This window comes from Marmota monax, unplaced genomic scaffold (assembly GCF_021218885.2).
Source record: "Marmota monax isolate L192 unplaced genomic scaffold, Marmota_monax_Labrador192_F-V1.1 WCK01_AAM20220418_F8-fsc00075, whole genome shotgun sequence".
NCBI lineage: Eukaryota > Metazoa > Chordata > Mammalia > Rodentia > Sciuridae > Marmota > Marmota monax.
The window spans coordinates 504058-529134 of NW_026694772.1; the positions used below are offsets into that span (position 1 = coordinate 504058).

General features: G+C 31.2%; 1 protein-coding gene across 11 annotated transcripts in view; it reads left to right on the top strand.

The window, feature by feature from the left end:
- Nucleotides 1–25077, top strand: part of Dmd (dystrophin) — a 2205817-nt gene that overhangs the window by 291837 nt on the left and 1888903 nt on the right. For all 11 annotated transcript variants that reach the window (XM_058572890.1, XM_046425263.2, XM_046425265.2 and 8 more), the window contains exon 2: nucleotides 2429–2490. In XM_058572890.1, coding sequence (XP_058428873.1) covers nucleotides 2429–2490 — 62 coding nt within the window. The remainder of the gene's footprint in view (nucleotides 1–2428; nucleotides 2491–25077) is intronic.

Here is a 25077-nt window from a genome sequence, read left to right on the forward strand (position 1 = left end):
TAAAAAATATTTGTTTAGTTGTAGTTGGACACAATGCCTTTATTTTATTTATTTTTATATGGTGCTGAGGATTGAACCCAATGCCTCGAGTGTGCTAGACAAGTGCTCTACCTCTGGGCCACAACCCCAGCCTCTATTATTTAAGGTATTAACAACCAAATCATCCAGCATCCTGAGTAATTCAATTCTTCAAGTGAATGACAATTATTAAAATTTATAAAATGTTTAATATTTATGATATATAAAATGTATTCATATAATAAATTCATATAGACATACAATTTGTGCATTATGAAATTCTGGATGCTATTCACATAGATAACAACAATCATGGGACCCCCATGTTGGTCTAAATAGAGGATTCAAATTCATGGTTAGTTTGAATTTGTTAATATGTTTACCTTTTGTTACTTGGGGATTATCTTATGGCATTCTATATCTTATAATATTCCACTATATACAATTATAATGTTAATGAGAGATAGCTGATAAATGTGGAAATCGAAGACTTTGATTCACATAATCTACATCAAGTTTATTTCTGTTACCTATTAGGTTAATTTGTTCTGACTTCACATATCTCTAATGAATAAAATAGTAAATTACATATGAATTGATTGAGATGATATTTTAAAACATCTTAATGAACAATAAGGTACTAGTAATTATTATACATTTTATAATAATGATAAAATTAAGTATAATAACATTTTTCATGTTAGGGAAAATGTTACCATATAAGATAAAATATATGCTTCATTGAAGTCATATTTTTCTTGTATTAAATGCACTAGAGGTAAGAGATGACATCTAGTGAAGATGTTTATATGTTGAACCTTACATTTAATGTTATTTCACACTAGACATATAGCATTGTTTATATAATGTAAATGTTTCCATGCTGCCTTCAAGGCCTTTGTGCATTTAATTAACAAGAATAAAAATAGTATTCATTTTTCACTTTTAAGTGTTTCAGTTTTAATTAATAGTATGTATTTTATATTGAACTTATGGCAATAAAAAGATCCAAAAGGGCAATCATTAGGTCCAAAAACTGTTACTATCTATTTTTATTATTCATACTTGTCTACAAAGGAAAGACTTTCATATTATATACATTATTTGTCTTTTACCATATCAATAATGCTAATATTAACTACAAATATAGTAGGTTGTAGGAATAACACAAATTAATAAGAAGAATGTATTTTGTGAAACTAAATAAAATTTTCTGTATTTAAAATATATCACCCACTACCATTTCACATATTGGTTAAAAACATCTATGAATGAATTATATTATGATTTAAAGATAAACATATTATTAGCATTCATTCATTTATTATGGGAAATATAATCCTTACTATGTCATCTGTTTTCAAGAAAATAATGGAGATTTACTACTGAAAAATAATTTGAGAGCAAATAAGATTATTTTTTCAGGGCATTTCAGTTATGGTTCTTTTGATGCAAGTAAATAAAATATGAAATTCCAAAATCTTAAATATCTCACAAATGAACTCATTTAGTAAATATTAACTAATATGATCACATTTAGAGTAATTCAAAGATAGGCTTTGACTTTGAAAAAGCATTTCAATAAATCAAGATGGATGATTTTTCTGTCCATTTTACTCAGTACTAATTTCCAGCTTAGGTAAAGGAGATAATTTTTAGAAGAATGAATTCTGTAAAGCTGCTTCTTAATAATTTTTTACCCTAATCCTTTGGCATAATTCCTTGGAGATTTTTCTTTTGAGTATTTATATGTAAGCCATGAAGAATATCATTTGCATTTTTATTTGAAATTTCCTGACTTTTAGATGAAAAGAGGTACTAGAAATCTTGGACTTCGAGGATCTCCCCTCCCTTAAAGCATTTACATATTTATCAAACATATTTTCTGAGCTCTTAATTTGGGCAGACAATGTGCTAGGTTCTGGGGTGCAAAGATAACTAAGCCATGCTTCTGATCATTAGAAATCCTCTCCTATAAGGAGATCAAGCCCATGTTAGAGTATGTAGGTATTGCAAAAGAGGGAGTAATTATTTCTACATGGATGGGAGATATTATAGGGAAAAGATCAGGAATAGTTTTACTGAAGAAATGACAGCTAGTAGTTTCTTTTAATTATACTAGAGTAAGCTAAACATTATAGCAAAATAAATACCTTTCCACTTATTTCCACTATTTTTCTACAATGTCTTTGTATGATATTTGAATGACTATTGTCCTAACCATATCAATTATTTTTCAAATATAATTTTAGATTGGATGCCTAATACAAAAATCACTTATGTTTAATATAATTTATTAATGAACTTAATACTAACTATAAAATAATATTAGTAGACAATAATTGATACTTATTTTGGTTGTAAAATAAGAACTATATTTAAACTCTGTCTTTACTATTTTACATTGTAGATGAAAGAGAAGATGTTCAAAAGAAAACATTCACAAAATGGATAAATGCACAATTTTCTAAGGTAAGCATATTTGTTAATTCTCTTTTAAGATACAAGTGGTGGAATTTTCAAAATGGATTATATACCTGTGAATTTTAAATCTTCATATTTTCCTCATACTGTTGTTTTTGTTTTAGCTGTGTAAAACTGCAAATATTACATTGAATCTTAATTAATAAATAGGATGATATATGGCAAAGAGATTAATTAATTTTATAAAAATGCAACTTTGGTTCTTGTCATTAATGTGTGTTTCTTTAATGACATGAGAGTCATCAGAGGTTTGTAATAGCAATCTTCCTTCAAGTGGCTATTATATGTCATAAATTAGAAAAAGATACATGGAACTTTTATCATTATGAAAATTACCATGTTTTGTCCTTCTGTATCTTTACCAAGTTCAAGCAAAATTAATACAACTATGTTGTGTCCATTTGGTCAATATAACTTATATTTCCAATAATTTAAAATGAAAAATCATCCTCCTTTTCTCCAGATATTAATTTATACTCTTAATATTTATGTTGCAACCAAACTCACAATCAATAGCACAACTATAGATAATTATATATGGACACAGAGTAAAATATTCTTATCTTGAAAAATAGCATTTGGAATGCAATATATAAAGGTTTGTTTGAATTTCAAGGTTAGAAAAACTTGGATTTATATTTAATCACACTAGATTTGAGCAAGTAAATCAAATGTTTTGTCAGTCAGTTTTCTTATTTTTCCATCATATCTGTATGTATGCATTATTGAGTGTCTACTCAATAAATCCAATATAGACAATGGGAATATACTGCTAATAATGTTTTATTCCTACATCCAAGACTTTAAAGTGACAATATGCAAAATTGATATTTTGCATCTTGTTGTAAGGATTTAACAATTCATTTGAGGTGAAAATTTCTAGCACAATGCCAGGCACTCTTAATATATATGAATTACTCTCTTTGTAGGTATTTAAAGTCTTCAACTTTTTCTGAACTAAGTGAGATACACATAATAAACAAAGAATAAAATGTAAAAATACAGCAGAGTAATAAATGAAAAATGGACTTAAATATTTGGGATAGGAATTCATGATCTTCAGAATATCACCATATGTAGTTATTTAGTGTATCTACTGGCTTCCTTAAAATTTTCTTAATTTTTGGATTTTGAAAGACAATTAATATAAACTTTAAAACATTATACAGAAACCATAATTATAAAAAATATTTTCTGAAATAATAAGTATCACAATACTCTAAAACTTTTAATTAAACCAATGAGTCATTTTTATAAGGTATATAAACATGACAAAGACAAATACTCTGTATTCTAATTTTCACAAATCTAAATATATCTTCACTCTCTATACATTGATAGCCTCAAGTATCATTTATCATAACTCACTTGCTCATATAAAAAACAAATCTTGATATTTTATATTCTATGAATACATTTTGGTACTACCCTAGAGCAATTAGATATATTATTTTCTGCCTTTATGAGTGTCCATATTTTAAAAGTTGTGGAATAATCACATATATGAGTTCATTAAATGCCTTTTCCCAATATTTTCATCCTCTAGTTTATCTTCCACTTATTTTATTTATTTTATATGTATTTTCCTTAAACCTGTTATAATTAGATCACAAGACTCATCATTCTTTCAAATATAGAATTTCTAGTCTCAGGCATATTCTCCAAATCAGAAATACATGTAAATGTTTATAGAGATAGAAGAGAAAATTTATTTAGAGGTAAAATATATATATATATATATATATATATATATATATATATATATATAACTTTTAATTTTGAGGGCTTTAAAAGTATCTTTTTTATATGACCTTGTTTTTCTGTCCAAATTTCACATAGGTGACCATATTACTTTTAGAAACTTATGAAGAAAAGAGGAATTAAAGGAAAACAGTTTATTCTGTTTAAACCAGTTGGTGATCTAAAAATTAAACCTAATTGTGAAATAAATAATTTGATTCTTTACTGTGTAACTGCGTAGCTTTCGGCAGAATTCTGAGCATGTAGGATAGGCATAATTAGTTGAAGTTGAATCTTCTGATCTCATGGTCTGTACATTGTCATTTGGGAGATGCTGACCAGTTGCTAAATGGAGTAGAGCTTAGTAGGCTGTGTGTGGGTGGTCTGAGCCAGCAGTACTCTGGGCTAAAAGGAATCTGGAAACCTTTATGAAGAAAGGTCTAAACTGTGAACTCATGAAAGGAAGCAATATATACTTCATTTTATTTTTATTGGTTCTTTTTATTTATATATAGCGTTAGAATTCATTTTGACATACTTACAAAAGCATGGAATGTCATGGGCTCTAATTCATTCCCCAGTACTTTCCCTTTCTTTCACCTCCCCATCCTCTTATTTCCTTCCATCTATTCTACAGATCTTTCTGTCATTTACTTACATATTTAAAAAAAAAAAAAAAACTTAGTGTCTTGTGGATGTACATGATGGTGAGATTCACTGTGGTATATTTATATATGTACATAGGAAAGTTAGGTTACCCCAATATTTATTAAACCAGGGCACACAATGAATGTAATAAATATACTTGGTCAATAGTAAAGATAATTAACTCGATGATAAGTTAAAACAAGGAAAAATTCTGAATGGAAACAATGTATTAAAGAAGCTGTAAAAGAGAGGAAAAAGCAACAAAAAATTATATGTCAGTATGGAAAATTACATGCACATATATTATAGTACAAATGAATATGAGTTCAAAGGTTTATCAGTGGAGTGTACACACATTTATATAATATTTGTAAATTATAGAGATATAGCAAAGGAACTCCTTGTTATTTTGTAAAGCCACAGAAAGGGTGTTTTAAAGAAATAAATTTGATTAAATATATCCTTATCATTTTAGTGTGATTGGAAGCCAAATGTGTCTACCGTAAATCCAGCTGACGTTTTACATTTTCATTTTAAAATAGACTCTATTTTTTCAAAATAAGTCTTCTATTAACCTCTGATTCCAAAAATTTCTACTAGAATGTGATTTATCATATCCTTTCTATAAAGATAAGCAAACAATATTTATCTCCACATAAACACAAAGCCATTTCTAGATAAGATTAATTCAGGGTAAATAGTCTTTCCATGTAATTTGTAGATATGTGGTAATCCTCAATAAATGTTTAATATTTATTTATAATAAATAAAATGTATATTATAAAAATCTTACTCATTCTCCAAGGCTTGTTAAGACAGTTTTGGAAATCATTACCAAAAATAATTTTGTCATAAAACTTGATTGATGCTATGTGAGAATAAAAGTGTTTATTGTAGGTCAATTGAAATATTCAGATAAACCATCTCCCAATGAGTTGTGTTGTGATTTTGATCCTACAGTGGTTTTAGTGATCATCACTACTTCCATAACTCCACTTTTCTGTCTGATTGTTCACAACTCAGTATGAAGCTTTACATTTTACTTAAATGAAGTAAGAATGTGCAATTACTTTTATCAATGGCTTCACAATGTCCTATGATATGATAGGAAATTGGCTATAACATATAGGCATACATCAGAAAGCTAGAACTCACCTTCTTTCAGTTTATCAGCTTCTTTACACCACCCTGTACTTTAGGGGAAAACATAGCCACACTTTAATTCATTTTGGAAAAAAAAAAGTTAAACATAAAATTCAAATTTTTTGAATCTTATTTTCCTTGTATATCCATGCTAACTTGTAATAAAAATTATATTAAAAGGGCATTATAAATAGTAAAACATAACCAAAAATATTGCCATTTTTGTCATTGTGGAAGACAAGTACGTTCTGAATTGAAAGAATCTTACATTAATGCAGTTTATCTACTGTAACTCTTCCTCTTATTCACTTCTGTTGTTTTCCATGATGTCATCTGGTCTTCTTGAGAACATAACAGTTAAGTAGTAATTACTGTATCCCTAACTCCATGATTTTGTGATGCTGTTGAAACAAGCATGAATTTTAATTCCATGTCATAGTTTTAATGACTCATTTGGTACTTTAAATTTGATTACTCTCTTCCTACAACAACCAATACCCCCAGCAATCTGACTGTTGAAAAGTCAATCTCCATAACATTTTGTATTCTTCTCCTCCATGCTTATAATTCCCAATGGCTAAATAGTATACAAAATAGTGTAAAAGAGTATCTCAGATATCAGTCTATTCTGGTTATTGCTAGTATGCTTAAGGGCCAAGTGGACAGGTCTGTGTAAATTGCATCCAGTCTACATGCCATGCCTTATTTGTGAACAAAGCTGGCGGGGGGGGGGGGGGTTGCCAGTGTTGGACAACTCTATCCTTGGTATCTGACCTCTACAGTCATTTAACAAGGATGTCTTAACACAATATCTGAAAGCTCTATGTGAGAATAGGGTGTTGAATTCAATATCATTTCATTCCCTATCTTTGAAGCTCATTGAATCTCTCTGAAGTCTGACTAAACTTTCTCCCATATTCTTTTCATTTAGAACCTTGTATGAATCCTTATGCAGATTGAGCATATCTAATCCCAAAATCTAAAATTTGAAGTATTTTGAAATCTGAAACTTTTTGAGTACCTAAATGATACTTAAAATATTTTAAAGCATTTTAGATATTATATTTTGGGATTAGAAATGCCCAACTGGTAAATTATATGCAAATATTTCAAATGTGAGAATCTCTGAAGTTTGAAACATTTCTGGTTCCAATCATTTTGCATAAGGGAGACTCAACCTGTATCAACCAAGATTCTCAGAACAAAAATTTTGAATGGGTGATTTTCCTCTGGATGCCTGGTCATTTCATTCTTGAATGTGGTTTCAGCTACCTTCTTGGTTTGAAGCAGGAAGAATAGGACATTTATTTATGTTTTATTACCCCACTACATTTTCTTTGCCAGTTCATGCCCTCAACACACACACATATACACACACAGAAAGAGTAAGTATGTTATACATTTAAAATGAGTTACAAATTTCCACTTTATGAAAGGAAAAGGCTGAGAGAGACATAATGGCAAAATATTATTTTAGTGAAAGAGGTACCAATCTATATGTATCTTTCCTTTGTATCAGTTCTAAGTTTACATTTAACTACTATACATGATACCTCATTTAACAGAAGTAATAGAGCTTCCATGGTACCATGGAAGGTCCACCATAGATCTAAACTGACATGTATGCCCTTGGCTTCCAGTTTCTTCCTAGTATGTAATATTCAGAAGAAATATACTTGAGGGAGAGAATGAAGGGCAATAAATTATGTATCTTGATGGTGATAAGCAGCCTATACATGGTTTTGGTAACACTTGAATTTGGTACACTTGTTTTAGAGAGGTGTATATTGACACAGGGAAATATAGAAATCCTCATTTCAGAAACTGAGAATTCAAAAATGTTTATTCCTATATACCCTTATATTAATAATACGATTGAAAGTTATATATGATAGCTAGTTCTTTCAATGACCTAGTGAGATACTCAGAAAAGGTGAAATTAGAGTTTAGGTGTTCTCAAGGTACAGGGAAGAGGTGAAATTGGAACCTATGCAATAGATTTTAAGTACCATATTTCCTTGCCTGTTATTGTTGTGACCACTATTTTACTTACCAACTTTCCTCTCTTGGGTCATATCACAAAATTGACAAGTTCTATGAGAAATGAAGAGGCGGTAGGGGGATATTGATAACTTGAAAAGAGGAGGTACTGAATGTTTGTAATAATAACAAATGATTTAATCTACTTTTGAATGTTTAATAACCCCAACATGCAACCATTGTTTAGGGACATCTTTAGTTGATTATTTAGGGATTAATTCTAATACATTAAAAATCAGTATTTTTTTACATACTAGCTTTTGGTAAATGAAGTAATTTAAACAGAATATTATTATTGTAAGTATTTCTTTTTATTTGTACTAAAGTATAAAAATATTTTTGAGAGATAATTCAAATATTTATTTGAGATAACTTTATGAGAATTACAAAATATGGCTTACAGGTATGTGGACTCCCAAACATCTACATTAGATGTTTAGATGACTTGTAGAATTATGCATCTGTGTTTGGAATCAATATAATTATGCTAAATAGTTGTAATCCACTGAGAACCGTTCCCTGGAATGTTTTCCTGAATCTAATCTTTGCAAAGTACCCAAGTAACAAGGATATCATTCAGTTAGTGAAAAGAAAATTGAATCGTGATAGGTCTCACTGTTTTCAATGAAAGTGAAAATAATTTGTTTATAGGGAAGATATTTTTTTCTTTATAAACTGCTGTTGTTCTTTATCAACCTGCTGCTACTAAGATCTTGATAATTCTAGGCTAGTTTTAGAAGGTGCAAAAGTGTTTTGCTCTCTATATTACTAAGTTCTGAAATACCTTATGAGAAAATTGGAATTATTGATTGCCATACCTCTATATTATAAAGTGGTCTCAATGGACAGAATATTTAGTTTACAGATGTAAATATTTGACTTGTCAGGGGGGTAGTGGCCAAAGAGATCTGTAGGAGTAAAGAATAAAAGTATTGAGAAGGAATAAAATGCCATTCTTGAGTAATTACATTATTATTGAGCTGTTTGGGCCAACAATTAGATATTGATTTAATCATGTTATTATTGAACTTTGGGTTGAAAACCATGAAGTTGTAAAACAATAGACAATGATAGAGTAATGAGACTGCCCCACAATCACCAATCTTTCATGCAAAATTGAGTCTGAAGCCTACCCTTTATATTAGATGTATCAATCTGAAATGAAAAAGCAAGTCAGTTTTATTTTTGTAGAGTTGTTTGATATCACACACATTCCAAATAGTGATGAAACACAGTACATGAGAACAACATAGAGATTATTGTAACAACATGTATTCCAGGGGTTCACAGAGTACATTATTCAAGGGTGGGACCCAGGAATTTTTATTTCTAACGAATCCCAAGTGATGCTGATGCTGTTGGTCCAAGAACCACTTTTATAGAACCACTACCACAGAATATCATTTATTAATTAGATCTGTAAAATAAAATGTTTGAAGAGATTCCACTAAGGAAATCAGTGAACCCTCAAAGGGGAATAACCTTTCCTTTTTTTTTTTTTTTTTTTTTTTTTGCAGCTAAGAATCACTATATTTGATGGAAGTTAGGTTATATTTTGTGTTGTCTAGACTCAATAATCTAATTGGGCCGGTATTAAAAGATTCAAAACCAACCAACCAAATACACATTTATAATATATTTTGAGTCCTATAAGACTCTTGTTATGTTATTAGGCTTAAAAATATATATCTTATCTGATTGATATAGGTATCTGGGGTGAGTATATATAAATTTCTAGTTATTTTGTGTTCTATATATAAGCAGATAGGTAATGAGATGGGAAATTAATATGGTTGTTCTCAAAGTTTAGAAAATAGCCCATCTGGGTATTAATATTAATTGCAAATCCACATTTTCTTTCTCTTCATATGACAATATGCTCTTTGTTTCAGCAAAAGAATTTCTGTTTTTAATATTTATTTTTTAGTTGTAGTTGGACACAATACCTTTATTTTATTTATTTATTTCTTTCTATGTGGTGCTAAGGATTGAACCCAGGGCCTCACACATGCTAGGTGAGTGCTCTACCGCTGAGCCACAACCCCAGCCTTGAATTTCTTTTTAATGACAGTTCAGGGGTCATCCTCTGTATTCTGCTCATTGGGTTATGTTTTTAACTTAACATATTTCCTTTAGCTTCCTACAATTCTCAACCAAATTATGATATGGTAACCAGAACACAAAAAGTTAAGATCAAAGACAGACAGTAATCAAAGTTAAGACAGTAATCTGTTGATATAAACTCACCTGTAGAAACCTCACTTGTAAAGCAGATGGAAAGCAGAATTGTAAAGTCTTTGGAACAAAACAGGAAGAGTATGTTTTTAAGAATGTCTTTACTTATTTTTATCCTAACTCATGTCCTCATATCACTATGCCAATTCTGTGTGCAGAGAGAAGTGGTGGTAAAAGTAGACAAAGGGTGATCAACAAATAAGTAATCATTTCTAGTCTTGTCCAGAAAATTGTGGCCAACTGATAAATGGAGAGTAACAGACCCTTTAATTAGAAATGTGAGTGAAGTCACTCCTTGGTTTCACATTAGCTGTTTTTTAATGAGAACAAATGAGAGTAGTAGGCAGTTTCATGAATATTTCCTTCTTTGATTTAGCTCACTTTGCACAGAGAAAACAATATTTTTCAGTGTACATGGTTCGTGCATGGTACTTTTTATAAGAATTAGCCCTGTTATTAAAATTACCTATAGCTATTATATCAGAGAATAAATATTTTGAATATTATATCTATGCCTAAAGTGGTTATCCTTTACCTCTAATTATTTATATTTTAAAAAACATGCTTTGACAGAAAAAAAAGAAAAAGAGAAGATAAACTGAATTTGCTATTTTTGAAATATCAAAATCTTTCACTGAAAATAATTTAAATGGTAATTAAATATTAAAGGGGAAAATCTTTGTAGTATTTATTTTGAAATGGTTTTATAACATTTTTCAGGTATTCCCTCAATTTTAATATCATGTTTACATATATAATAATTTGTTAAGAAAATCAACAGTGTTGATATAGTTTAGAGATAATCTACTTAAAATAAGTGAAATCTAAACATTGTTGGTCCAAATATTGTTGGGTAAATTTGAGAAAAAAATTACAAAAGCTATTTGTTTACATTTTCAGACTTATCAGGTAATTGTTCATCTTTCTGTGGAATAAACATTCAATAAATAGGTTGTGTAGGGAAAGATAATTTTCCCTCTATCCTTAATTCTTAAGTGGGACCCCCCTAACCAAGGGCAGTTTAACAAGAGAAAAACAGAAGTTAATAACATGTCTACTTCATGTCATGGGAACCCCCCAAGGAAAAATGAGTAAATCTCAAAGAGGTATCTTAGAACCCTAGTTTATATAACATCTTAAACAGAGAACAATGCATTTTTAGATAAGAGACAAAATTTATGGACCTTGAGTCTCTAAGGATGGCAAATTATGAGAAAGCAAGTAAGTTGAAAACTAATAGTAGATGAGAGCTAGTTAGTATACTTCATTATGTAGATTTCTTTGGTGTTAGGAGCTGATAAGGACTTAAAGTTGTCTCTGGTTATAAAACTTTGTCCTTTCTGGTAGAAAAAGAAGGACACTTTTGTGAATTTATGTCCTGCTTCTAGACAGATAAGGAAGGGCAGAGTGCTTTCCTTGTATCGGCTTCTTCTGAATTGCCTTCTGCTCAAAGTAGTCTTTATGTCAAAGTGGCTATTTTGGGATGACATATTCCATTTTTCTACAGTTGGCTGGGCAATCTAATGTATTTTGGTATTTTTATTGATGGTAATTTCAAAAATGGAATTTGGTGCCTAGGAAAATAATATTAAATAATATTAAAATATTGAAATGTTTTTTGTGTTAATTTTTTTAAAAATCAGAATTTACAAATATCTGTTTCTTTTAGAAAATTATAAGAATTTACCAAATACCTTTGAACCATTTTTCTCATTATTGTATCCAAAAATTTCTACCCAGAGCTTTTAAAAACTTGTATTTTGTGGCACCATCTAAAATGTGATTTATACTACTTGTCATTATTTAATCTTTCAAATGATACTTTATTATTGCTTAAATCAGTGTGGGTACATTGAATAAGGTTTGAGAGCCACTCTGTAGGACTGAGTCATTAGCCTGTAATTTTATAGTGGATCAAGTACTATGTTTTCATTACTTGAAAAAAAATAATGACCTTGCAATTGACTCTTACATTTAACATTTTTATCTCAACTTTACCACCATTAAATATAACTGTTTGCATTGACCACATGAGAAACTGGAAAATCGCTGGGTCACAGTTTAATCTAATTCAATTTAAATCCAACCAAGATAGACATAATTGACAATGTATCAAATCAAGAGCCAGAGTAAAGTTATGCTTAAAACTGTGTTGATTTGGAAGTAATTAGCCTTAAATTTTAAAACATTATACAAAGGGTCTGAAGCCATTTCATGAGTTTATTATATGGGACCTAGCATTTTCCAAGGGCAGGATGATTTATGAAGTATAAGCTATTACCTAAACCAACCAATGCTGTCATTGTAATTACTATTCAAGTCTTTATGAATAGATGTAATTTCACTTGGTCTGCCTTGGTGTATAGTATCGCACTTTTCTTCAGTGGCAGTATGAAGGAAGGTCCCCAGCAAAAATTTCTTATATTGTATGAAATATTCAAGATACCTCCGGTTATCTGGTTATGTCCTGCTTCCCCACATGTTGAAGTTTGAACATTAGAGAATCACACCGAGGCAAGCATATAAAGCAGGGTTCATTTAAAAAGGGTTAACATAGACTTCTCCCCTGAGGGAGAAGGGGGCCATAGCTGATATCCTAGTATCCCAAGAAGGAGGTGTTCTGCCCTTTTTATATGTCCTAAACTTCCTTTGTTCTCCTGCCTTTTCCCCCTTAGCTTTCTCCTTCCTGTGTGTGACTAGGCCCAGGAATGCTGATGGGGTGGCCAAAAGGTGGGAAACTGGTGGGCTGAAGGGGGAAGGGCAGAATGGAATAGACAAAAGACTCATTAAAAACCTTACAGCTCCCTGTAGGGAGGGGGAATTCCTGGGGCTGGTTACCTTGGCAACAGGTTGGAGCAGGGGCAGGTTCTTGATAAGATCTCTCAGAGGACAGTCTCCAACTTCCCAGACTCACTCAAAATTGGCCTCCTAGATCCAACCTGACTCCATTTACCTATCTACACTAACTGCCTATCTTTAAATCTGGCTTCATTCATATGAAACTAACTTCTTGCCTCTTAGTGCCCAACACATCCTTTATTTCTTCTTCTGAAATAGGCAACAGACTTGCTATTAGCAGGGTAAGGTTGAATCCTGGAAGCTGGTGACATTTTAAGAACAGAGGAATTGGGGCTAGGGATGTGGCTCAGCACTCACCTAGCATGTGCAAGGCTCTGAGTTCAATCCTCAGCACCACATAAAAACAAAATAAAGATATAGTATCCAACTACAACTAAAAAATGTATTTTAAAAAAGGAACAAAGTAATTCATGTTAGAAAAAAATTGACAATGAGGGCTTACTCTCCAAAATTGTTTTTTGTATGAAAAATGTACATGTTAGAAAAATCACATAACTAGGAATTTTTGATAATGTTCAATGTACATCTTTAAAATCACAATGTTTTACATAGAATTTAAGTTAAAAATGAAGAGGAAAATATCCGCATTATAAAGAGTCATTGAACTTAAAAATTAAAGTAAATCAAGGATCATAAGATAAAGATGTAATACTAACAGAATTTATTAGGTGCCAGGTATTATTATAATGGATTTGCAGTGGCATTTCATTTAATTCTTTTCATTTATTTTTATTTGGCAAATAATTTTGTAAATTTATGGAGTATAATGTGTTGTTTTGATCTATGTATATATTGTAAAAGAATTTAAAAAGTTAATTTCCTTATCTTTCACCTCAACAACTTATCATTGTTTTGTGCTGTTGGTAGGAATGTAAATTAGTATAGCAATTTTGAAAGTAGTATGGAGGTTCCTTGAAAAGTTAAAAATAAAATTATTATGTATTCCAGCAATCTCACTATTGGGTATATATCCAGAGGAATCGGGATTAGTATATAGAATGCATATGTTTACTCTCATTTAATTCTTACAAGAATATTTTGAGATAGACATCTTACATTTTAGTATGAGAGAAAACATAGAATGGTTAAATCAGCTTGTCAAGATTAAACATGGCAAAGTCAAAAACTCTTTCTAACGCTTTCAGTTCTCCATGTAATGTCATTTCAGATTTAGGGCTATTCACCTGTTTTCTATTTGCCATTGGAGAGGTTCTGGATATGCTACTAAAAATGTGGCATATGACCATTTGAGGAAGCCACAGAAGCAACAAATATGTCTCAGACATTTTCCTCTACTTCTACCCTGAAGTAGGTCACAAGACCTTTATGTATGCTATACCCTGAAGAAAGGAATGTCACCCATGGACACAGAGAAGAATCTGAATGAACATACCCCATCAAGTTTCCACCCAGTTTATTGCAATCAAATCATACCCATTTATCCCCCAAACATAATTCTGTGTGACTGCCCATTCTCCATCAAACTCAACCTAAATATGCAAAGGACTTTCCTGTTTTTGTTTTTGTATTTGTTTTTGTTTGGGGAGGAGGAGGTGATCTTCATCTGAAGGCTCTTGTGTCACATGAAACTTATATTAAGTAAATGTGTATATGTTTTTGTCTTTCTAATCTGTCTTTTTAAATAGGAGGTATTAGCCATGAAACTTGTAAAGTGTAAGAGAAGTCTTTTTTCCCCTACATTTTCCATAGCCCAATTTATGAGAAAAAGTCAGAGCCTTGATTATCCAGTTTCTCCCTCTCTCTCTATTGGTCTCTGTCTTTCTCTTTCACATATTCATGCAAACACACATACACACAAGCCTATGGAAAACAAAAAGTTTCATGAAAGTGACATCTTTACTATATGTAGCCACACTTTAATACTTTTTTTTCCATTCTTTTCTATTTGATTTTTTTAGATTAATGGCAGTCATGTCACATGAATGAAAGGAATCATTCACAGTTCACAAATGTCTTGCATATAGCTTTCAAAAACCTAGATGATTCACCCAAACTATTTAATAACAAAGTCAGGTGCTAAATTTAGGTGTTTTTTGGCTTGAAAACTGTTATTCTTGCTTTCTGGTTTTATAGTTATATCAGTCTAAGAGTATTTTGTTTCCTAATTTTTCTTACTTTTTGTTATAAATCAGAATATTCAGGGGTGAAATAGGAGCAATGCCAAAGGGGTAATCCCAGACTACAATGCACATATCCAATGTTTGGTAAACCACATTTAAAAAAAAATATATACATCCTGTTTTTCAGGACATAAACAATAAAAGACATTATAGGATCAGTGCATGTTTTACTTTCTTAAATTATCACTTAGGAATTCTCAAATCAGAAAAAAAACTTTGAAAAAGCATTAATTATAAATATCACATAGTCAGGTTATTTTGTTCTTCTTTTGGGTACCTGGGGTTGAACTCAGGGGCACTTGACCACTGAGCCCTATTTTGTATTTTATTTAGAGACAGGGTCTCACTGAGTTGCCTAGCGCCTCACTTTTGTTGAGGTTGACTTTGAACTCTCAATCCTCCTGCCTCAGCCTCTTGAGCCCCTGAGATTACAGATATACACCACTACACCCGACTATAGTACTTTGTTTTTAATGAGAATATGCATCTGAATTTGCCTTCAGAAATGACCAGGGTAAAGTCTGTTACACAATCAAAATGATTTGAATTAGACACATAGATTTTTGCAGCAGGCAAATCTGGGTCATCCATCATTTCCAGGTACATGGGGAAGATGTACCAGCACTCCTTTTATTACTATAGCTTTGAAGGCAGCATGTTATCTTGCTTCCCATTGTTTGGATTTTTAAACTGATAATTAAATCCATTGGCATTGCTGCTGCTTGAATTACAAATACTTAAAACAATTAGGTTTCTAACAGATCACAAATCTACATCAAATAGATCTAACTTCTTAAAAAGTCCTTAGCTAATGGAATTATTCTAAAACTTTTGATTGTTTCCCTTGAATTATTAAGTATATATTTGTCTTTAATATAAATAGTCAACAGCAAAAAAATATTCTGTATTTAAAAAGAATGACAAAATATACCAAATTCTGGCATAACTGTTTTGCAAAAATTCCAAGAAGGAAACAAATAAGAACAACAACAATAAACAAGTGCAAGGCGTGAAATGGCATATGAAAGCAGATGATTAAGTTGTTTATCTAGTTAATTTTGGGGGGGAGGAAATCTCTAGTTTTGCAGAAATGACTAATAGCTGTTGGTAAATTATATTCATAAATATCCATGTTCCTTATATTCACTGAAATGAAGCAAGAATATGTAGTATTTTTTTTATATTACAAAGAGTTGGATTTGGGTGTTTAGATAGCAATAAGATTGTATCCATTTTATGTAAGTTACTGTACATATGAAAATTTATGGTATATTTCCAGATAAAATATATTTATTAGTAACTAATTTTTAGAATGGTACTGTCTAACTTGATAGCTACTGGAATGACAAAATAAATTGAAATTAAAATTAGTGAAAGTGAAATAAAATATGTTATTATCCATATGTGCTTAGTAGCTATGCTTCTAGTGGCCATTATGCTACATAGTGCAGCTATAGTACATTTTATTTATCCAAAAAAATTTTGATGGGGTGCTGGTTTACCTCTTTTAAACATAAACATTAGCCTTTAAAAATACTTGCAATTTTAGCCTATATTTGATTATGTTCCAAGATACCAACTCTTACCTCAACATACAAAAAAAATAAAATAAAATAAAATAAAATAGCCCAAATTTGAATATAGTGGAGGTCTTTTGATTTTTTTTATAATTACAAAACATGATATTCCAACTAAGTTGAAGAAAATCAAAGCATCATATAAACAGTTTTAAGGAAAAACAAATTTAAGTAAGTTACAATTTTTGAAAAGAGAAGAAAAGTAAGAAACATGTCTATATATTTCAATTTCCCAATTACAATTATAATCACATGAAAAATTATTTTAACACATTGAGAATAACATTAATGTGGTATGCAGTCTTCAAAATGGCCCCAAACTGAGGTTGTTGGATAAAATGCAGGATTCCATGTTCTTTTAAGTACAATTATTCTAAACGTTTCTAGAATGAAGCTTGGCATATGGGTTTAAGATGTGTATCCTTATTTTTCTGTTAAGGTTACTGCTACTGCTGTGCATTTCAGGTATAGGGACAGATAGTTTCTTCTTGTTAGATAGAAACCCTATATGAACATTTTTAGACAGTTTTAGACACTAGCTGAATGCCTTTCCTCAAGATGGGCCTACTGCTAAACACTCCAGGTAAGAGGAGTATAGTAAGTACTACAGAACACAAATCTATATAATATTAGATCACAATTCAGGTGGTTTTAATTATAAATCATCTCTTGTGCAATAAATGTTGTTGAGGTTTATTTTCTAAAAGTAATGCTATTGATAATGATGGTATATTATGGTTTCTAAAAATTGAAAACAAACAATAGCTTTTCCCAAGTTACTCTTATTATTTTGGATTGGCATTTTCACGTGACAACTAACTCCTCTACTATTTCAAAGGACAGGAGATTCAGTGGAAACAATGGAGTGAATCCTGGATTAATCTGGAATATAATTTTATCAATGGCCAATGAATTTTACAGTATACTGTTGATGTGGGCATCTATCATCTTAGAAAGTTTGAAATTTTCCCCTCTATTATTATTCCAGATGAAAAATCTTTGTTTTTCAGAGTTGATCCAGCATACCTGACCATGGTATATAAGAAGACATTTATAATTCCCTAAATGTTTGATTGAAAGGAATACAACTACACCAAACTCTCTTAACTCTGAGCTCTAATCAAAGAATATATACCCAAACAATTTAGATAATATTCAGAAAGAAACCTCAAAGATCAGTACTTTTCATTGAGCAGTTTGATGATTTCATGTGTGGCAATGTGGTTATCAATCAGAGTGCTATATTACTGCGTACAGTAACATTGCAATTACCCAATTAATTAAAAAAATACAGTAATCCATGACAGCTTTTCTTATTTTCATACAGAAGTTTGACACCTTTATGCTATGAGACAGAATAGCTAAAAATTAGACAACTATTAATAATGGAATTAACTAGATTCTGGCCCTACAACTAAGAAAATGCAGTAAGAATTAGAATAACACCCAAGATTTGCCATTGTCCAAGATGCAACCAATTAATACTAATAAACTGAATCTTATCAGACATCATTTAAAGTGCTTTTCAGATACAAACAAAAATTCAAGTAGAAAATCTATGGCTTTGCAGGACTAATAGCAAAAATCCAATAGCAATACACCTGATGTATTAATTAAAATATAGTCGATAATTGCATAATTTGAAAATATTGGCCCTCCTTTTAGAGGCTCATTTGCTCTAAAATTAATGTTTTCAATAAAAAGAATTTATAGAAAAAAATGGTTTTGTCTTAATTTTTTGTATGAAGATTAAATAGGTAATTCACTGCAGGAATTAAGCTTCTTTTCTTTTGCAACAGTGATTTTGACAGTTTACATACTGGAACTTAATATTATTATATATTGTATGTGTAACATCATGATGAAAGCAAATAATTTTTCTTATATTTCCTTTGATGTTAATCAGAGTAGTCATTCAAGTTGCTACTTGATTCTCAGACAGAAGTTTCAAAATGAAATTGGCCACTGATTCCCAGACAAAAACACAGGAGTGGTGTCAGATGAGAGGTATTTTACAGTGTTTTGACACATTTCAGTTTGATTTTTACTTATTTCTCTGTTTGACATATGTTCTCAAGTGGAATGCTATAAAGTTTTTATTGCTATAAGTTTGAAATGACCACATTACTCATGAGCTGGAGAGTCACAAGTGAGTTTTTAGCTTCTTTCAAAGCTGTAGAAATAAAACTTTATAGTACCCTACCCTGGTATATGTTGTTTTATGCGACACATTTTATTCCATTTTACTCTTTTCTTTATTCCCCTTCATTACTTTCTTCTTGAATTGTAGCAGAATTTTTATTAAATATTTCCAATATGTAATGGTTTGATTTAAGCTGAATTTTATGGTAGCTTTATGCATTTTTTTCATAGAGATTGTCTTTGACCTTTAATGATCATCTTTTAAAATTGTTAGAAGATCATTTTAAATAAAGTCCATTGGATCTATATTGCTGTTGAAACACTGATTTTATTGCAAAAAGGTGATATTTTATTTCTAAGTGGACCAAAGCTATTGTTGGAAATGAGACATGAAAGATTAATATTTGCTTCCTCTTATAGAAGTAATTAAAATTCTTAACACCTACACAATAATTTTACACAATTTGCATAGTATGTACACTTCAGTAGAATATGCACCTTCCTTTTATGTGTTATGCAATCCAGCTCCTATGAGGACACCAGTAACTCATTCTGAAAGTATCCAAACTATAAAGTGATTCTAGAATTAGCTTATCCCAGAGGGAACCTATGAGTAATGTGGCTGACCTGACAGCTTGAAGTGATGTGCTCAGAGTGGATCTGATGGGCAGCTATTCGTTTTAAACTCAGGAAGCAAGCTTACGATATTGTCAAAAATACTAAGTCATTTTTTTTCCATTTAGGACCTAAAGGTGGTAAAGAATGTCCCCAGTTTTCTTGTAAAAGATCTCCAAACCTTCATCATGTCTCTAGACCTTGAACTGGAGCTTTTGAAATTTCTATTTTAATGATTTCTGGAAGGCTGTGCATCTCAGTGAATAAAGTCAGGAACATATGTGCATGGCCGACTTAGATTCAAGAAAGAATTTTGGTTGCTATCATGTAACTTTTAAAGCATAAATAATGAGTACTGAGATGTACTGGTTTTTCTATTTATGTATTAGATTTTTTTCTACCACAGTAATTCCAATTGAAATATTCCTCCTTTGGTGTGATTGCATGCACACATACACATGCACAAACTCAACCATGCTGTGCATTATGTTTTACACATATGAGGAGAGAAAACTAGGGTTAACTGACTTAATTTTTTTGTATTTTTGTAGGAAGAATTATATATGAATAAATATGAATATTCATACACATTTATGATTTTCAGGTGTTTTGCAAATAGGACAGTTTTAAAATCACTTAAAACTTTTTACCATTCTTATCATTTCTATTGTGTGTATGATAATATAACAGAAACTATTCATGCAGGGAGTATATGCCCTATTTGGGCACTACTTCCTGTAGCTTATGCCTTTTTATTAAAATAATTCATCTAAGTTTGGTGGAAGAAATAAATGAGTGCTTTATCACAGAGAAGTACTGAAGAGATTTTTTTTTTCATCTAAGCCTCTAAAGACCACAGGATAGCCTTTACAAATAGCATGATAGAATCCGGTTGATTGTAAAGGCCTTTGTTTCATGCAAAATGGAAAGGAGAAAAGCAAGAAATTTCCTCTATATTAGAACGTGACTGTGAAATAATAGAGGAGACATTGCTTTGGGTTAACATGGATTGAAATCAATTGAACAGGACTTCATATACTTAGGTATGGGAAGAATCAACAAATAATGTAACTCCAACAGTGAGCTGAATCTGCCTCTGTTTTGTCTGGCTGCTGTGCTTGATATGTGGGCCATCTGGCTTCTGGATGCTAGTAATGTTTGCACACTCACACATCAATCAGAACTGGTCCAGGGTCTATTAGAAAGCACCAGCCAGTTAGGTGACATGCCACGACTGCAAAGCACTCAAGTGGGAATGCCAGGCAGAGAGCTTCTACTGGATCTGACATTGACATGGGCAATGGGGGACCTTTTGATTCATCTGCCTGTACCATTGATGTTGCAGTTCTGTTAGAGTAGGCATGTGGATATCACGTCATATAAGACCTTATTTATATCATTAATTTTGCCTGTGTAATTCAGATCAAGCAAAAATAAGTGCAAATGATCTTTAGCCTTAGGTCCCATGCCTTTTGGATGTAGGAGGATCATTGACTTGGAATTGTTTTGCCTTTCTGACTAGTAGACAGGAAATATCAGAAGCAGCTTTGCCTATCCTGTTTCCAGATCTGTACTATGGTACTAGTTTTTTGCAACAATACTAGACTTTTCAGATGCATCTACCAAGTAAACTTTCCAAACAAAGGGAGGCTTGCAATAAATTGCATTATCATTCCCTGTGTCTTTTCAAACAGTTCAGTGAAACTTAAAGGGGCAAGCACACTTTACAAGAAATATAAATGGGCTTTTAGTACTCTCAAATGAGATAGAACATAAGATGTGTATTTCTAATTGGAAGCCCTATCATTCAGTTGTTTGGCTATAATAGTATATACAGTGCTTGAAATTGAAAATAGGTCCTCCTACATATTAAGCATGCCAACCACATCCTAAATTTTCTTTTTGAAAGTTGTCCACAGATATCTATTGCAAGTTTAAGGTTGTTTGTTTCGATGCTGATGATGAGAGAAATTAGCTGAAACTATCAAAGCACCTAGAAGATTGGCTATTTTTATTCTTCTTAGACCTTTGGATGTTTTGATGCCATAAGACTAAGAAAACATGCCCCTATATTTTCAGTGTTTTAAAACTTGAATTGCCTGTAATGTGCAATACACAACTTTACCTAGCTATGGGCATAATTAAGACTCACCTAGAGAGATCTTTAAAATGATGGTATGATTTTTTTTCTTTGAAAATTATTTCTCACCCTTGAAATTTCTAAAGTCACCCAAACATATAAAAGGGTGGCATTCTTTTTAAACATATTTACATTAAATAAATTTCCAAATAACTGGTCTTTGCTAAACAGAAATACCTAATAAGGTATCTCTAGATAAACTTTAAAATAGTTTTGATTTGTCTATCTTGGTGTAATAATTAAAATATTAGTATTATAATAATGCAAGTTTAACTAATTTGGTATAATAGAAATAATTTTTCATGTTTGATGAGTGCTAAGTACTTGATACCATTAAATATGTCACATGTATCATTTTACATTTTCCCTTAAAATAACATTGTGATGGTACAATTATGTCCATCTTATAGATAGGAAAACTGAGGCACAGAGAGGGAAAAATTATAATTTATAAAATTATAATACTTATAGTTTTTGAGAAAATTGTTATTTGCTAGAGGAAAGCTAAATTCTCGTTGTATATCTTTTCAATTATTATATATAGCAATATTAATTCTATGTTTTCAACAATCTCAACAATAAAAAACAAGTGAATGATGCCTTTTTGGGGATAAGTCATTTCTGTAGTCAGGCCCACACATGAAATGTTTGACCTTTATGGGATTCAGCAATCAATAAGAAGGAGCTATTTTCCCTGCTTTGGCATCTGCCTACTTGGCAAATCCCCCAACTGTGGTGTTGGCAGCTCCACAACTGTGACTACCTCTGGTCTTTCCACAGTAACTGGCTGGAGCTCATCTCCTTGTGTTGTTCTATTATTTTGAAAATTATTTTCCTTGACTCGAATTAAAAGAGTATAATAGAAATTGTGTATTTCCCTGACATTTTTCCAGAAGTATTAGAAATTGGTTAAAGCTCCCCAGGAGCAAACATTGGATTCTAAATATGTATTTTTCTTACAAATGAATTCATATGTTATGATAGATATTCAGGAATGAGTTCCATTATTTATAGCAATAACATTATCTTGAACTCTTAATTGTAGCAGTTAAATTTAATTTTAATTATTTGTGTTTCTAATGGAAACTTAGTTAAGTTTTTGAGTGCACTGTACATAGTAAAATACATCTTATATCTAAAACCTTAGGAAATACTATCTTGTGCCAGGGGGAAAATACTGTAATAGTGTATATGCAATTTAATTTATATAGTCCTAAATTTACTGAAATTAAAATATTCATATTTCCATATAGCTACATGTGGACATATGGACATAAATGCATATAACTGTGTGTGTTTTATATAGACATGTTTATTGAAAGGATATCTTCTTATATAGATATAGAGTTTAGAATTTCTTTATCAATGTAAGATAGAAACTGCTAAAGCATGAAAATGAAATTAAGCATACTTCTTTCATTCATTTATCACCAGTTTTCAGAATTAGTTGCCCTATGGGTACCTTTTTAATTATATTGCACATCTTTCAATTAAATATCGGGAGGTTGAAAATTAAGTGACAATTCTAATATTTTCAGTGGAAGACCTGAAGCTACACTATTAAAAAGCTAGTAAAGAGAAGGGGAAGGATATTTCTTTATCCATGTTGTTAATTATACAAGCAGTGCACCATGCAAATGCTAGCAGAAAGTGTGATACAAACACTACTTAAGAGGTTTCTAGTGATAAGCAGCCCTTTATGTTAAAGTAGATTGAAAATGCTGCCTCCTTTACTCCTACAAATTCTAATGAAAAATGATTTATTTTCTGTGAGTAATAATAGTAATTAATATTTATTGAAGGGCTCACTACATGCCTATCTCTGAAGTAAGGATTTCACACATTATAGCACATAACTACCCTAAGAAGAGGGACTATTATTGCTTCTCTTTTTATAGATAGGGAAACTGAAGCTCAGATGTTAAATAGCTTGCCCACAATCGCACTCTCCTGTTCCTCTTGTGATAAATTGGCATTACTTCTTTTCTTGAACTCAGGGGCTGGTAATGCATTATCCCACCTTCTTAAGAATGCATTACCAGCCCCTGAGTTCAATCCTTGGTACCAAAAAAAAAAAAAGAATGCATTACCAATTTTAAGCGAGTATTATAATGAACTATTGGTATTAATTATGTTTCAAAACCATCTTCTTTAATAACTGGGAATTTTATCTAGCTAGTAGGAAAAGAATACATCCTACTCAAAAAGAAAAATAAAAGAGGTTTGGATGGAAAAGATTCTTTGAATATTGGTTCATGTCTATAATATCTGTTCAAATAACTTAGCAAATGGCAGATAAGGTCATATCGTGTAGCATTCTTTTAAAATAAGATTGCTGAAAGTTTAGCTTGCTCTGAATAAACACAGAATGGGAGGATTCTTAATTGTCTAGTGAGTAGAATAAATACAACCATCTAGTGAAATTCAAATAAAAAGGGAGAATCAAGATTGACGTTTTAAAACCTGACATATTTATTAAGATGATTGATTGTAGTACACAGTAGTTAAAAGAAACAATATAGAAAGATCCTGTGTACACTTATCCTGTTTTTCCCATTGGTAACATTTTGAAAAATTATAGTATAATATCACCATTTGGATATAGACAGTGATACAATCCATCAGTTTTATTCAGATTTTCCCCATTTGCTGTATTTTATGTGTGTGCTTGTTTGTATGTGTTTAGTTCTGTGCAGTTTCATCTCATGTGTGGGTATTGCTGGATAGGAGATGTAACTCATGGCAAGCAGGGACAGAGATTGCTTCCCTATTTACTGATTATTAGTTGGTGTCTGGATTGTATCTATCCATTATGTCTTGGTTGGTATCCATAGTGATTCCTATTGGATCTGGTGGAGGGATGAGCTTGTCTAGGCTGCCTTCTAATGTGAGTTGTAGTTCACGAAATGATGGGTCTGGGTTGCCATCATCTATATGGTGAAGAGAAGTAAGTGACCCAGCTGCTGCAGTCTCAGTGTAACAAACCTTTGTAAGAATTTCTTAACACCTTTCAGAGTTATCTTTGGTTGCTTCTTGCTTATCACCAGTGTTTGTTGTTTTGTTAGTAGGAAGGAGATAGGAGAAAGATGTCTAAGCCATATTATCCTGACTATAAATATTCACCTTGATTTTTTTCATGAGAAAAATGTTTTCTATTTATGTTATAAAAATTCTCAGCAATTTTCCTACTGCCATACATTTTTAGAGTTTAAAATTATAATTTAAATTAACACTTACTGAATTTCTACAAAGTGTCAGGCAGGTGCTAGCTTCATTGATTTGGCTCTGCTTCTAC